Genomic DNA, 15,763 nt, shown 5'->3' with positions numbered 1-15,763 from the left:
GCACCAGATGGAGATCGCTGAGCATACCAATGGTCTCGACAGCGGCAATTCCACAGTGTAAAGAGACGGACTGACGAACAGCTAAACCTCTTGAGCACCGGCATTCATGTTTACGCAGCTCGAATGAATACACAAGGACCAGGCTCTATATGAGGCTCACCTTGCCAAACGGCCGCTGGGGAACCACACAGGCTACAGTGACGAGCTTCCAGGCCATGGCTTGAAGGAATGAGAAAGCATTTACATAGTGCAGCGCTTAGCACTGATACTCTGACCCAGTGAAAAAATTTCTCAAAATTAAAAAGAATCCGCGCTCAGCCTTGCAAGGATCGACATCCATTATTTAAGTACCTCTTCCTCCCTCCTGCCGTTCATTCTCCTGGCGGCAGTGTAGATTTATTGAACTTTCTACCGTTGGGGGCCAAAACCAACGCATCACAGCCTAACAGATAAATATGACTCAACTGATGCTCCACTGTCACACCTGAACTTTTGGCGTCGTGCGGCTGAGAGGTCTCGGGGATGAAAGCGTAAAAACAGCCTCGCGGAACGGACCCCTGCACTAAGATTTTAGGGTCGTTGGGCTGGTACTGCTGGCGCTGATCCCAACAGTTTTACTCTTACGTAGCGTGTTTCAGGATCTGATTCGCGGCGTACTGTTAGACAGTGCGGAGCAAAGAAAAGAGTGATTGTGAAAAGTTGGAGGAATTCATTTTGTAGTCATCGAGAGCGCTCGCTAACGAACAGATAGACAAAAGCCAGAATTTGGATATCGCATCTCTATCAAAACATAGGAAAGGAGGAAATAAAGAGAAAAAAGGGAATCAAATCGTGCGCATCAGAAAAATGGAAATCCCAGTCTATTCCAGCCAAATCCCATCATCTAATCTCGTCTAATCTCTCTCTCTTAAACACGGCTAGTGTCGTAGCTCGGTTGGTAGGAAGTAGGAGGATAGGCACCTGTCGGGTTCAGCGAGATATCCGAGCTCACACTGCCAGTCTTCGCATATTCACCCTTGCCCTTTCCGGCGCGCGTATGCCAAACAGCCTGGTTCCACTGGCCCTTCCAGACGGCACCAGGGTGGAAGACACAGAGGAGGATAACGGAGATGGCAATCATAGCGGCTTCAAGGATCATAAAGGTAACCTCATCATTGGCGAGATGTCCGTCGAAGCCCTCAGAGAGTTCGGCACATCGGAAAACCGATCGGATGATAATGACGAGCGTCGCGATGCCGAGACCCCAAAGAGAAGCCTTGAAGTACCGACTGCGGCGGAGGTTCTCGAACTCGATGTTGAAGTCGGAGGGGGATGCCTTGCGCACGCGCATGAAGAAGTGGCCGGCCATGCCGGTGAAGATCAGGAGGGAGGCGACCTGCCATGCGAGACCGGCGATCATGATGTTGATGCCCATGTCGGTCATTTCGCGGTCATCGTCTTCGGCTGTGGAGGCAATGGCGCCGCCGATGGCTTGCAAGAGGAGAGCGATGAAGTCGAAGGTGATGAAGGTGATTGTGTAGGTGCGGGGCTTGAAGTAGGAGATCTTTTCACCGTAGGCGACGACAATGCGGGAGAGGGTGAGGTAGATGGCGGCCGTGAGGAAGGCGGGGGCGATTGTTAGGGCTACCAGGTATCTATGCTTGTGAGTTTGGTTGGTGGAGTGTGTAGATGTGATGGGACATACTGAAGGAAGGCATCGCCGTTGAAGGGGTTATCCCAGAGGCTGACACGGCCGCCATATCCGACAACTTCACCGATCAAGCCAAGAACCATGGCTACCATGAAGGTCCATGTCTTGTAGCGGATACCGAGGATGAGTTGGATGATGGCGGCAATACCGAAGATAGCCATGAAGAGAATCTGACCCCAGAGCACGGGCCGGTACTCGACCGATGCCATGCTCAGAGGGCATGTGTCGATTGTGCATAGTTCAGGGTTTTCCAGAAGAGTCTGGTTGGTGGGCATTGTTTCCATGACCATGTTAGCGGTTGTGATAGAAATCAAGTATGAGACAGGTTCAAGTCGAGAGAAGTGTAGATAAGCTTAAATGTCGGGGCTGATGCTGATGCTGCTGATGAAGAGGATCCAACCTGGGGAATTCAGACCCCTTATATAGACCTCTCACCATGATTCCAGTACGGCCGTCAGAGTAAGCAGTGTCAGGACGCCCAACAGTGAACACAGCCGTTGACTCTGGAGAATCAAAATAAAGCTACCTAGCTGAAGGAACAAGAGTGGAGCCAGTGAGATTAAGCTCGGGCTAGATCGCCACTGATTGGCCAGGTCGTAATCATCATCGCAAAGCCATGACATATCAGGCTAGCCTGCTCCCCAGCACTGCCCAGCGCTGTGCTTGTCACTGCTTGAGCCTTGACGACTTGGCACAGGCTGCCATCATTCTCTCTGAGGTGTCTATTTTTGTTAATTGGCCTTACGAGTTGCCCAATCACACTCCCAGGATCTGGCGATCAAACCCCTAATCGGCCTCGTAAGTTTGACTTGTCAGCACTGCCGCCAGCCTCAACGCCAAGGACCGACAAATCACGGACCGGAGCAGGACGTGGGTATGGATCATATGGGACCGGACTCGGACTGACCACGTTTCGCAAGACCCTGAGTGTCCATCCGTGTCCTGGTCCGTACGAGCCTCGACAGCGACTAGAGCGTCCGTATGTTCCGCCGCTCTGCCCTACCGGACCCCGGTCTGCACTGCCCTTCAGCCGGATAAGGAGATGCGACGCGCTAAAGCACTGCTTTTCATGGCATCCAGGCTGCAACGATCGACACTCTATCTTCACGAGCGTGCCAATAACGTCGCGGCGATGGAGTCACGTGTTCCACATATTTGGGGTCTGTTTTGAGCGGACGGACGGGGGCGGGGACGGGCTCGGTCTTTCTCACGGTCGGATTCATCGTTCTGCTGTTATTCATCGCTAATTCCGAGGAGCGGTAAATCTGGTAGTCGTTATTCAAAGTGTACGTCTATGATGAGATGTAATATTGGCCGCGTGGCTCGCAGATTGAGCCCCACGCAGGGTGGATCGCGTTGTTCATGGATGTTGAAGCCAAAGAGCCCACGGTCCAAACTTCTCTCATGGTCACGTGGCCGAAGCTTGTGCTCGGATTTTACTCCCACCGCTGATAAGCCAGTCAACAATATATATCTCGGGACCCTTGGCACATATGAACGACTACAGACGTTAATATGTTAGATTTCATTAACCAGCTCAGAGGTAAACTATGATTTTCCCATCAACACACCAACTTGCCGTAGTAACTAGACAAGGGAACGTCTTGTTCTCAACTACATGCACAATGCAGATCACTGGAAATACACAAAATCACCTATCTACTCAATCTTGGCCCCATTCTCAAGAAGGAAAGTGAAGATCTCCGGCTGACTGTTCTCGTCTGCGATCATCAAAGCCGTCTTTCCGCCAGAGTTCTTCGCTTCAATGTTAGCTCCACACTTGATTAGAACCTTGACGACATCCAGGTGAGCTGCTTTGGTCGCAATATGGAGAGGAGTCATGCCCGCATGATCCTCACCAAGGGAGCGCCACCAGAGAATGTGGTCGCAGTCTGCCTCGATGTCTGCGCCAAGGTCAAGAAGGGTCTCGATACGGTTGGATTGGCCGGCAAGGGCGGCAGAGCGGATGAGCCAGTCTAGAGCAGGGCGGACGCGTCCGGCAGGAAGTCCAACGGTGGCATTGCCGCGGAGGCAGAGAAGCATGACGCGGTCAATATCATCGAGGTCGGCGAGGATGGTCAAGAGAGAGTGATCGTCGTGAAAGCCGAGAACGGTGGTGTAGAATTCCCATCCTTCGGAATCGCCCAGGCGATCAATGAGATTGTCGGTAGGCATATTGACAGTCGGACCCTTTGGTCGGAGTTCTTCTAGGAGAGCGGCCATGACCTCTAGAGCTTTGGCTATTTCACCGTCCCTGAGCGCGGCTTCGAGCTGGTCAATTGTCTCGAGGAACTCTGACTGGCCGGGTAGCATTTCCACTCTGAGCTCCTCCGCCTTCCCCGGGAGTTTAACGGCTCGGGTGATTTGGACCTGTAGCTCCAGGAGCTGAAGGTAGGAAGCGTGATAGAGGCCGAGCTGCTTTTTAGTTCGATCGAGACCAACGCTGACGTGGTCCAGCGCGCGCGAGAGGTTGCCTTTGGCAAAGTACGTTCTTGCCAGTATATAGTCAATTCGTCGTACAGATGTCATATCGCTCTGAAGGGTAACAAGAGAAATCTGCAAAAGGGAGATCACACGATCAAACTTCCCTGCACTGTGGAATGCTTCGGCGAGGGCGATCTTGTATTTAACAGCTCCGAGTGGCATACGAAACACGAGCTGATCCACTTTTTGTTCTGCGGACGTGTAATCTTTCGCTTTGATCAATTGTATAATGCGTGCCACTTCCTCAGGCTCGCCTTGAATTGGGGGCAGGCTTTTGGGCTCTTTTCTGACACCAGGCAGGAAGGGTAGTGTCATGTTTACCGGCTTGAAAGGGAGAATGTGGGCATCGTCAACGCTCATGGCGTCATCCACCGGGGATAACTGCGGCTTCTGGGTGTCGGAGACAGGCTCGCCTAGCGCTGAACCAGATTGCGAGCAATGAGGGTCTGCAGTGTTCATTTTGTCGAAGTCATCGAGTGTCACAGGGCCGCTAATCGGAACGGTTGGTTGATCATACGCGCCGTCTGAAGGTGCACCTGCCTTTTCAGCTTCCAGACACCACTGGATCGCCGCCTCTCTCTCCAGAGCTTCGGCTTCGACAGAGCGGATCATCTCCAAGAAGCTTGGCTGCTTCATGCTCTCTTCGCCCTGGGATCCTTCCACGACTTTGCGACCGCCAACAGTGGCATACGCTTTAACGGCGTCGTTGAGCTCCTCCAAATGTGTCATATGTTCCGAAATTGTGAAAATCTCCTCTATCAGATATTCCCCAACTTTCCCCCGATCCTCTACCTGCTCTATCGCCAACTGATACCAACGTGCCTGTTGACCAAATAAATCAACATCGATCTGTCGGAGCGCATCTTCGTTCCTGTATAGGTTAGTCTGGTTGCGCGCAGCGGCTCGATGTTCGTACACTTTGATCATATCCAAAACCACGCCCACCGCCGCCGAACAGCAATTGACCTTCCATCCAAACAAACTATAGTCGAGCGACCTCGCACCAAAAGAGGTGACACCAATTGTATCCCTCACTTGCATCGTCACAAGCTCCTCAAAGCGTTGCAAGGAGATCAAACAGTCCTTGAGGACCGACATTATGGCATCAATAACTTTGATCATATCGAGGGAGACTGGGAGTTGCGAATCGATGACCCAGAAAGGAGCTGTGGCGGCCACACGTGAGGCTAGAGTCCTGTTTATGTTAGCAGTTGAGACTGTATTGAGTTTAAGTAGGGGAAGTCAAGCTCACTGAAGTCCGTCCAAAACCTTCTGCAACATTTCGTCGTCAACGAGCCGGCGGTGCACGAAGGCTGCATGAATGGCGTTGGTACAGCCCTTGAGAACACCTGCTGCCACTTGGACAGTGGGCGAAGGAGACACCATGGTCCAAGGTCTAAGAGGACGAGAAATGCGCACTAGGCTGATAATGTAGATGAGAGGAGATGGAAATGTTCGCGAAACAGGGGAAGGAGAGAGCTATGCGCAATGAGGGATTGAAAGAAAGAAGGGAGGAAAGCTGGTGAATAAATGTGTTAGGAAAAGGCAGCGCCGAGAGAAGAGAGGGGATTTTCATTTTGAAGCCTGAGGTGCAATGCAATGGCGATGCAATGTGCACAGCACCCTTGATTCTTTCATCTATCGTCCGCCATCAAACAGGCCACAAGCACCAGAATACACGCCTGTTGTCCACAATATTCTCATCGTCAATGGATAGGCTTAATATGCGGACTAGAGCAGCATGACCTTAGGTTTCCTCTTGCTTCCGTCTCATGGATGAGACCGATCTTGATGCCTTCTCAGCCATCTGGCCTTCGCTGACTTTCCACACACGTGTTTCTTTTTCTGTGTCGCTCTCATCACTACCATGATAGTGGACTTTAATTGGACGATGGCGCGAGAACATTGATGTTCAGAACGATGATTTGAGACCGAGCGCAAGAAGTTATAGCTGGATGAGGTTGATGGAGACAGGCAAGTGCGGGGTCAGCTGATCGCGTCACGCAATATCTTCCATCTTTCTTGGATTGTCCCCTCGCTAACAGATATTCATCCAACTCTAATTTACCGGAAGCATGTCAGAGACATTCTCTTCGATCCCAATCATCGACTGGCGTCGCCTCCAGGACCCGGCAATCAAAGCAGACGCGTTGAAAGATCTCCGTGAAGCGATCTTCGTCGTCGGATTTCTCTACCTCACAAATCATGGCTTGGAGGTATGAAACTGGTTCAGCAGCGGGAAAACCTCTAACATGACTAGGAGCTTATCGAACGGACACATGCAAAACTCCCAGAGCTGTTCGATCTCCCGGCCGAGGTGAAGGAGAAATGCGATATGATCCACTCTCCTTCGTTTGTGGGGTATACGCGTTTGGGAGCTGAGACGACTGCCTCCAAGACAGATCTTCGAGAGGTGCGATATCTGCCGATCTCAGGGGGTGCTATGCGAAATTAACAGTCTCAAGCAATATGACTTTGGGACACCGGGTATGAACAAGTGGTCGGAGAGCAAAGACATATGGTGGCGGCTGGAGGGTGACAGTCAGGTACGACAACATACATCAAGAAGAGGCGAGTCTCTTTAACCACAAACAGTATCCAGATGTGCCCGGCGTGAAGGAGCTAGTCGAAGAATACATCTCCAAATCGGCCACGCTATCGCAAAACTTCATGCGTTCCGTCTCTGAGTCTCTCTCCCTACCACCAGACACCTTCGCCTCATTCAAAGGCAACATGGATCGGCTAAAATTCGTGAAATACCCCCAATCTCCACCAAACTCCCAAGGTGTCGGCCCACACAAAGATTCCGCAGGATTATTTACCTTCCTATCGCAAGACGACACCGGCGGCCTGCAGGTCCTCAACAAGAACGGCGAATGGATCGATGCGCCACCGATCAAGGGAAGTCTCGTTGTGAACATCCAACAAGGCCTCGAAGCCATCACAGGCGGAATCTGCGCAGCAACCACACATCGAGTGATTGCACCAACTCGACGAACGCGCTACAGCATACCCTTCTTTCTCGGTGTGCGCATGGATCTCACGCTGGAGCAACTCCGAGAGTCAGCTGCTCACATTGTTGCTCGCATTCCGGTCTCCGATGATAGAAAGAAGCGCGCTGTTGATGTTCCGAGTGAATTTCTGTCGCCACTATATTCATGTGTAAGTGAAAGCCTGTTTTGGTACCGTGACCCGTGCTGATGATCATACCTAGTTTGGCGAGGCATATCTGCGCAATCGAATCACCAGCCATCCGGACGTGGGCCAGAAGTGGTATCCGGGGCTGTATGACAAATACACGAAGCAAGCTCTTCAGTAGCATGATATCTGTAGATAGTGCTCCATATATGGTGCCCATATAATATTAGGTTATTTATCTTATGAGCTAGACAAGGTGCGAGGTATTGCCTGCCCGACCGTACCAGCCGTCGTTGTGCTGGCGGACTAACTTCTTGACTGGTCATACTGTGTTACGTTGTATTAGAAAGGTACTAGCAGCGACTACGCTAAGCGAGTGCAAATGTCGAATGTCGATCCTTGTTATCCAACTGGGTAAGCTAGAAATCTATCGAGATTATGGAGAGCTGCGGAGAGTAGACGTGCTCCAGCGAAAGAAAACCACCCAAGATAGCAGGTCTAAGTACTACTACCACACATCCTTTTTATATTCCACCTTTGGTGCATCTACTCCTCAGGAGGATAGACCACAATGCGGTCAAGATCAGCACCCTTGTAATCCCATCCGTTGAACAAGCCGCCGACGGTAATTGTGTTCCGGCGACCTTTGTTTAGTGTAAGCTGAAGCGGCGTCGAGAGGATAATGCCCTTGTGAGTGTCGCGCTGGTAGAGGCTCTCGACGTTCTGTTCGTCGCCATTCACGACGACGCTGCTGATGCGGCGGAGTTGCCAGGTTCCGCCGATGCGGTCGGGGGTGCCACCGGCTGTTTTTATTAGTTTATGTGTAACACAAGAATGATACGAAGTACTTACGTTGATCGCCGAAGCCCATGTCGTCGGTGTCTAGAGTCATGGTTAGATGGAATAGAAGATGGAGGCAGTTGACGTACTCTGGTAGTAGAAGGAGACCCATTGCGGCTTTCCTGTGCCCTCAATGCCCTCAAAGGTAACGGTGCTGTCATTGCCGTAGATACCGGTTAGAATGACGCCGTCAGTAGCAAAATTCTGTCCATGTTAGTGATAGTCGCCTATCGCACTGGGAGTTGACATACAGCCTCCTGGAGGTGTGCATTGCCGGTGGTCTTGGCCTTCTTTGCCCTGTATGTCTTTCCCTTGACCGGACGGTACTCTCCAGTCTTGACGTTCAGGTCATACACGTCGTGCCATTGCACCTCCAAGGTCTTCTTGCGCTCATCGATATCCACCGGCAGCCAAATATATCGACTCTCCCAGAGGGAGTTACTGTCCCATTGGTCACCGAGGTAGAGGTATGTAGTCTTCTTTGTACCGTCGATTCGGAGGGAAAATCCGGACTGTGAGTTGAAGGTGCGCTTGTTGAGCGGTGCGACGATGAAGGGTTGGGACCAGGGACCGGCGAGGTTGTCGGCGCGGAAGGCAACAACGTCTGTAGGAGTTAGCAGGCGTCTGATAAAAGACTTAGGATACGTACTGTTGGGTCTGTAGCCAGTCTTGTGGCTCATGAGCGCCCAATAGCTCTCATCGGTTTGAATGATTGTAGGAGCCTCGAGGTCGAACTTGTCCCATCGGTACACCACCTCTTCGAGCTCGCTGACGTTCTTGTTGAAGCTAGTCAGGTAGACATCTCGGCCTTCGAGACGATCACCGTTGGAGTAAAGAGCATAGGATCTGCCGTCCTTGCGATCAGTGAAGAGACCAAAGTCCTGAGACCAGTTACCCAGGGGCGCGACGGCATCGACAAATTCGTAGGGACCGGCGACCTGATCGGCAACAGCGAAACCTTGCAGCAGCCAGCCATAAGTTGAGTTATCCGCGTGCCACCACATCTGCTAAACTTAGTATCTGTCTGTTGCCGACGATGGCGAAACCTACGTGGTATTTTCCAGATTCCTCGCTGTAGGTGACCTTCGGGCGCTGGATGATGTGCTCGGTGTCGATGTATGGATGGCCAGGAACGGGCTCTATTAAAGAAATTCTCCGTTAATGCTGCTCGGAGTACAGGAAGTTTGAAAGCGGCAGCATACCTAGAGCCAAACCGTGTGGTTCCCACGTTGCCAGATCATCGGAGCTGTAGGCCGTGATACCACCACCTTCCTCTTGTCCCTCAATCTTGTACTCCCCGAACAGCCAAAACTTGGAAGAAGGCTTGTCAAAGTAGACACACCCAGCATGAGCATTGACTAAGTTACCTTCGGTGTCGATCCAACGACCACCGGGAACGATATACTTTGCTTGAGCGACGGTAGCCAACAGAAGGCCTGACAAGACATTGAGGACTCTCATTTTGCGCGAAAGCTCTCAGCAATTGAGTCTTTCTCATGCAATTGCCTCGAAAAACAAACTGACGGGCCATTTTGGAGCACTTATAGTGCGGGGAAGAAAACAGGGTCTGGAGAAGATCGGACTGAGCTACCCCGAATCTGCGGGGGAAATGACGCTCGACGCAATTTCTCCGGGAAAAGCTCTTGTTTCTGTCGATCGTTTGCCTATTTTTGTCGCACCAAGACATTTTCTCCGTGCTAAGCCCGGTGGAATAAAAAGACGTCAGTGAGTTGTCGACGGAAAGTGGTATGAGGAGGTCAGTCGGTCTGAGTCGGATGATTGCAATCGGGCAGTCGGTTAAATGTACAACCTCTTCATAAGAAATGCAAAGTAAGCTATGCACCTCCTATTTATGCATCTCGTGACTTGAGTACCCCCGCCTTCCTTTTTAGGATTACTGCCGTGTTTTCCTTAACTTAAGCACCTGTTGTTCCGTGTCTTGATCGAACCTCTTGATCCTCCACTGTCCCCTAGAATACGGTCAAATTTTCTGAGAAACAACTTCCAGGACTTACTATTCCCCTTGTATCCCGTTGTCTTACTTTCTGCTCCCCTTGATGTCGCTCTCAACACGGAAAATGGATTATCGTTGGTGTGGATTAGGGGCTGAGCGTGCCTTCGACCAACCCCATGGATCACAATACGAGACCCCCCAGCCATGACTCAATACGAAAGCCTCATAAGAAACGAGTCAACCCCTGGATCTTTGATCCCTCCAATTCATTACTTCTTCACCTCTACTTGAGCACCCGACGGTCAGGATGACACAGCACACTCTTCCACCGGTTCCAGTGAAGCATTCAGCACTAGTCCAGATCTCCAATTGCATCGTGATCAATCTGTTCACGATCTGCTTCAGCCGTATTCTGTTTATGATACGACCTTGCGCCGCATCTTCGCCCAGGAGCCAACCCACCCCGCCATAACAGACCAGCTACTCAATGTTGTTTCCCTATACGATGGTGAAAAGGGGTGGTCGGTCGACCTACGACTACGCGCCCGGGATCCTGATGCGGAGACAGAGGAGCAGAGATCCAGATACCTAATGCCACTAGACGACAAAGATCGCAGACCGAACGGCAGTCCGGCAGTGGTTCCGACTTTGAAACAGTTTCAGACACACTTTCAGCTCTTCTCCGAAGGATCTTTGCTTGGATTAGACTGGGACAATGTCGTCGCGGTGGGCAGTTCTGTGGCCACATCGCTTCTGCCTCTCCCAGCCGAGTATGCCCATTGCAAACGGAAGATCCGCCACTTCTACCACGAGCAGTTTGCACCGGCCTCCGACGTCGACCTATTCCTTTACGGACTCAATGAACAGGAAGCAATTCAGAAGATCAGGCACATTGAGCAGTGCATCAATGATTCCATGCTTACCGAGACTTCGACTGTGCGCACCAAGCACGCGATAACGATCGTATCACAGTATCCCACCCACCATGTCTAGATTGTCCTCCGTCTGTACAAATCCATTGCGGAGATCTTCACCGGCCTGGACGTGGATTGCTCTGCTGTCGCTTACGACGGGAATCAGGTGTACCTGGCACCGCGAGCCCTCAGTGCGTATGTCACACAGGTCAATCTCGTCGACCTCTCAAGACGCTCACCATCGTATGAGAGCCGTCTCTCGAAATACTCTCGCAGAGGTTTCGAAATATTTTATCCCCGAGTTAGATCGGTCGCGTATTGATCCGGTAAGAAGAGCTGTTCTTATGAATATCTACCAAACCGCTTGTTGAGATTTACTGACGTTATTCAGACAATATTCGACCGTAATTTAAAGCGGCTTGTTGGCTTGGCTCGATTGCTGGTCCTGGAAAAGCTGCCTCGTACATCCGAGCGGGAACGATATCAGCGGCAAAGGATGCAGGATCGGGGGCGCCCATCTCCTCCTAGCACGCGCAGGACTCCGCTGCCGGGGAACATCAAAGACGAATGGGACGATGAAGTGCCCGATTGGCTAGAGGAGGATGAGGTCTCGAATTATCACACACTCAAGCTCCCTTATGGCAAACGATACGATGCGCGGAAGATTGAGAAGTTGCTGTTCACAAAAGACCTCCTTCTGAATGCCGAGTGGAACAGACAAGCAGATCGTGAAGTGGACTTGCACCGCCATCCAGCCTCTTTTGGGACGGCCGACGACGTAATCCAGGATTGCTGTGGCTATTGCCCATCGGCAGCAACAAGCGAAGAAAAAGCAGTATCAGAAGAGGAGAGCAAACTGTTTATCTCAGGACAGATCAGCTTTTTGGCTGACAATCCTGGGCGCCAGGAGATTGGGAGCTTCCATCCTATCACCGAGGGCGAATGGACAGGTAGGATCAGAGACTCCTTACAAACAAAGGCATAAGCGCTTGCTGATTGCTGTAGACATGGCTTACATTGGTAACACTGAGGGACTGTGTCAAGCTATTGTAGATGCGAACCTAGAAAGTGTGGAGAGCTGGATTCGAAAAGGCACCGATATCAACCGCCGGGATCATACGGGCCGCACGCCATTGCATTTGGCTGTAATGTCATCCACCACCACAATAGTCCAATATCTCGTTGATCAGGGCGCTCGGATTACCTGGCGTCTAGCCGATGGCCGGTCTGCGCTTCACCTTGCCGCTGCTAGGGGTGACGTGGACATAGTGCGGGTTTTTCTAACAAAGAGCGAACACAACGAGGAGGAGGAGACACGCAAGCAAGCTGAGACGGATCCTGCTACCAATGAAAACTCTGATGAGGAATCGGATGCTCTTGCGAGCAACCTTTCCGAAAGCAGCTCTGACCTTGAAACCTCATACGCCACTGGTTCCTTTGTCAACGTTGAAGGAAATAGCAACGGCCTCGAAAGGGACCTAGTGGACGCAAACACTACTGAGCCTGACGTCTACGACATCAATGCCGTTGCCTGGGATAGCCACGCCTCACCACTACATCTTGCCATCTTGAACGGTCATGTCGAAGTTGTTGAGGAACTTGTTTCTTCCTTTGGGGCTGATGTCTTGCGTCCAGCCCAGCTCACGAACCAATCTGGTACTGTTCGTGCGGTATCTCTTACCTTGGTCCTGGCTTGTCAACTTCCTTTGGAGCAGGCAAAATCGATGACAGCAAAACTACTACAGCTCGGCGCATCTCCTGCTCAAGTTGATATTGATGGGAGGACACCCCTATACTACGTGGCAGCCCGTGGGCATGAAGGCATCCTAGACATTTACTTGCAATATGACCGGCCTGCGGTCGCGCGGGCCATTAACCACCTATCCGCCACTCAGCAATATGAGAGCGAGCTTTATATCCAATCTCCTCTGATGGCAGCAATAATGATGAAAGCTCCAGGCTTGGCAAAGAGACTCTTGAAGGAAGGTGCGCATCCTTCGGTGTCCTTTGAGGATTACATAAAAGCTGCAGAACGTTTCTCCTGGACCCGTCGTAAAGGCATCACAACCAACAGGACGTATTTCGAACAGAAGTTTGACCAGCCAGTTATCCTTGCTGTTGAGCACGATATGCCCTCCGTTTGTCTCGAGCTACTCGCACATGGTGCAGACCCAAATACGCTACCCAGAGAGGCGTACGATCTCCTAGTAACGCATTTACTCGACGAAATCGGTCGGGCCATTCTTTGCTGGACTATGTTCGGAAAAGGCTGTCCGCACTCCGCGCGTATCGGGGTGAGAAGCTACTCAAAGAACCTCCGCCAGAGCGGTTTAATCCTGATGATGATGCATACATGCAGGGCCTCTCGCCGGGAACATACCGGTACTGGAGGTTCAAAGGTCTGGTTGCTGGCGAACGGGCAAAACGTGATCGCCTGTGGGAGGATTACAATGAGATGCTTCAGTCCTTAGCCGGCATTGAGGGACTACCAGAAAAGAAGAGTACAATCCAGAAATTCGAGGATGGGTTTCGAAAATTAGAGCTGGACCTTGTGTCGAGAGGCGCGAAAGCCTTGCATGAAATGTATATGGATGTCCAAGGGCCCTCTCCTCAACTACATGAAAATCACGCCTCGAGCACCCGGGGGGTGACAGCGTTTCAGCCGAGCGTGAATTTTCAACGCCTTGATAACCGCGGGGATTATCTGAAATTGTGCGCACAACCCATCTCTTTCCGCTTTTCAACTAACACGTCACAGGTTCGAGGCTGCTTGGATTGGCGACATCAGTGTCATTACGCGCCTTACGACCACGGTATCAGCGGACCGCACCGAACCACCTTTGGAGATTGGGGTGACTGATGACAGAGGGTATTCAGCTTTCGCGCTCGCTGTCATACAAGGCCACCTCGGTGTTGCGGAGGCCATTCTTGCGATATGTGTCGCTCAATACAAACCGGACGAGGAACCGGAGGCCTGTTATCATATCCAGCAGGCCGAGTACTCTGATGACGATGCATCCGATGAAGATGAGGATTCGGGCCTCATGCCGCTGCAAAAGGTCACAGTCGACCCTCCCTATACTGTTGAAACAGTCGGTGAGATAAAGACGGAGGTTGAGAGCAAAATCCAGCCCCTCGTACTGCTCAACCAGAAATATACGTTCGAAGTTGTCGATCCGTACAACGGTACAAAGGTTTCCGTTCACAACCTAATCAACTATGCTCTTCTGAAGGACGATATTGACCTTCTTAAATTTCTTCTGAAGCTAGGGCAACAACTAACCCAGAGATACTCTAAAGAAGATTACGCAATCTACGAAGCTGGCGAGTCTCATCTCCTGTTAGCAATGCGTCTTGGGCGATTGCGCTGTCTGGAAGTCCTTGCGAAACAGACCGGGGCTGGACTGCCGCTGGATGATCTGGTCGCCAGTAACACGGTTCCAGTTGAGAACAGCCCCGGCTATTATAGAGGACTCTCCGTTCGCGGCAAGAGGCGGGAAGATTGGGCGACCCGTGGTCGTGGCACAGTGCAATCAACCAATGCAACCACGTTCTTATCTGAGGCGATCAGTCGGGGTACTCTGGAGGTTGCTCAATGGTTTTTCAGCCATGCCTCTACGCAATGCTACAATGAATTCATCTCGGCAAATTCCCAGGAGGCGAGGATCAAACGCCTCTCATTGGCGGCCAAAGGGCTACATACCATTATCGAAGACTTCTTACAATTTCAAGGTGACCATTCACTTTATCGCGTTGCATTGCCAATAGAACTAACTGCGGCAGGCCATTAACTACTTCACCGGGTATTATTGGAGCCGCCCGAGAGTGACCGGTCTGCAAGGGTCGTGGAGTATCTTGCTAACCATGTACCGAAATGTCTGGAGGCAAAGACCTTAGACGGCCACACCCCTTTGGCTGTTGCTTTCTACTTCCGCCGCAAAAGGTACGCGAGGATTCTGATCGAAGCCGGAGCGGATCAGACAGTGCGAGATGAAACCGGGCGTAACCTCCTACACCTTACTTCTAGATGACACCTCTGGGCTCAACAGAACTTTGGAAAATATTTCCGACCTTCTGCAATTGATCGATCCTCGCTTAGTCCCATCCATGCTCCTCGAACGGTTCTCTCTAGGGAAAGGATTGTTGAGCGCGTTTGCTTTTTGGAAGTCAAGACTGAAATCGACGGCATCTCGCACTAGCCAGTCAAAACGGCAGGATGACCAGCTGCATATCTTACTTGACTTTGCCGCTTTGACTGGCTATAGGTTCCTTGAACTTTTCGACGGGTCTGGCAACACACCTATCCATAAGGCAGTTGGACTTGTACCCCAAGAGACCCTCACTTAACTTCTTTCCAAACGCCCTGATTTGGTGTACCGAGAAAACGTGCATGGCTTTACACCTCTCAAGTCCGCTGAACAGGCATGGATCACCATCGCAATTGAACCACCATCCATTCCTCAGCTTGAAGGGTATTGCGGTCGCGATTTCTGGAAATCTGCCGCAGATAGTCCACCAAGCGCATTTATTACTTTGACAAGGTCAACTCTCCAGAACAAGTGGACGGCGTTGGAAATATGCCGAAAGTATGCACTGCAATGTCCGGAGACGACCAGGAGGCTTGTTACGCTCCTCGATGCCGCGAGACAGCCTCGGCCTCGTACGCGAAGTATCGCACGAGCCAGCACCGGGATGACGCTGAGCATGATGATATCAGCAAGCGTTTGTCACGGAGATTCTAAA

The 15,763-nt window shown here is 51.4% G+C and overlaps 6 protein-coding genes across 6 annotated transcripts; 3 read left to right on the top strand and 3 right to left on the bottom strand.

Annotated features, from left to right (window-relative positions):
• Nucleotides 1-689: 689 nt before the first annotated feature.
• On the bottom strand, nt 690-2,161 carry BJY04DRAFT_196735 (RTA1 like protein-domain-containing protein). Its single transcript, XM_073712387.1, has 2 exons — nt 1,685-2,161; nt 690-1,634 (listed from the first exon to the last, which is right to left on the bottom strand). Exons 1-2 carry the CDS (start codon nt 1,978-1,980, stop codon nt 908-910), a joined length of 1,023 nt encoding a protein of 340 aa, XP_073567934.1. The 5' UTR covers nt 1,981-2,161; the 3' UTR covers nt 690-907.
• Nucleotides 2,162-3,136: 975 nt separating this feature from the next.
• On the bottom strand, nt 3,137-6,150 carry BJY04DRAFT_196733 (uncharacterized protein). Its single transcript, XM_073712386.1, has 3 exons — nt 5,427-6,150; nt 5,091-5,369; nt 3,137-5,045 (listed from the first exon to the last, which is right to left on the bottom strand). The coding sequence occupies exons 1-3, from the start codon at nt 5,558-5,560 to the stop codon at nt 3,350-3,352; spliced, it is 2,109 nt and encodes a 702-aa protein (XP_073567933.1). The 5' UTR covers nt 5,561-6,150; the 3' UTR covers nt 3,137-3,349.
• BJY04DRAFT_116040 (isopenicillin N synthase family dioxygenase) lies at nt 6,001-7,676 on the top strand. Its single transcript, XM_073708251.1, has 5 exons — nt 6,001-6,390; nt 6,435-6,587; nt 6,640-6,720; nt 6,770-7,336; nt 7,389-7,676. The coding sequence occupies exons 1-5, from the start codon at nt 6,250-6,252 to the stop codon at nt 7,491-7,493; spliced, it is 1,047 nt and encodes a 348-aa protein (XP_073567932.1). The 5' UTR covers nt 6,001-6,249; the 3' UTR covers nt 7,494-7,676.
• BJY04DRAFT_196724 (glycosyl hydrolase) lies at nt 7,200-9,906 on the bottom strand. Its single transcript, XM_073712385.1, has 8 exons — nt 9,355-9,906; nt 9,203-9,291; nt 8,802-9,156; nt 8,404-8,756; nt 8,242-8,356; nt 8,165-8,194; nt 7,389-8,115; nt 7,200-7,336 (listed from the first exon to the last, which is right to left on the bottom strand). Exons 1-7 carry the CDS (start codon nt 9,611-9,613, stop codon nt 7,859-7,861), a joined length of 1,458 nt encoding a protein of 485 aa, XP_073567931.1. The 5' UTR covers nt 9,614-9,906; the 3' UTR covers nt 7,200-7,336; nt 7,389-7,858.
• Nucleotides 9,907-10,697: 791 nt separating this feature from the next.
• Nucleotides 10,698-14,811, top strand: BJY04DRAFT_221473 (ankyrin repeat domain-containing protein; the record flags this gene model as incomplete). The annotated part of the gene is made up of 7 exons (XM_073717129.1): nt 10,698-11,042; nt 11,100-11,215; nt 11,271-11,346; nt 11,412-11,970; nt 12,026-13,214; nt 13,289-13,732; nt 13,779-14,811. The coding sequence occupies 7 exons, from the start codon at nt 10,698-10,700 to the stop codon at nt 14,809-14,811; spliced, it is 3,762 nt and encodes a 1,253-aa protein (XP_073567930.1).
• Nucleotides 14,802-15,482, top strand: BJY04DRAFT_116001 (uncharacterized protein). The gene has a single exon (XM_073708250.1). It carries the CDS (start codon nt 15,011-15,013, stop codon nt 15,365-15,367), a length of 357 nt encoding a protein of 118 aa, XP_073567929.1. The 5' UTR covers nt 14,802-15,010; the 3' UTR covers nt 15,368-15,482.
• Nucleotides 15,483-15,763: the final 281 nt, after the last annotated feature.

Source organism: Aspergillus karnatakaensis (assembly GCF_047715665.1).
Source record: "Aspergillus karnatakaensis strain CBS 102800 unplaced genomic scaffold BJY04scaffold_49, whole genome shotgun sequence".
In the NCBI taxonomy this organism is placed as follows: domain Eukaryota; kingdom Fungi; phylum Ascomycota; class Eurotiomycetes; order Eurotiales; family Aspergillaceae; genus Aspergillus; species Aspergillus karnatakaensis.
Note: the sequence above shows the minus strand (reverse complement) of the source record. Positions and strands in the feature narration are given on the sequence as shown.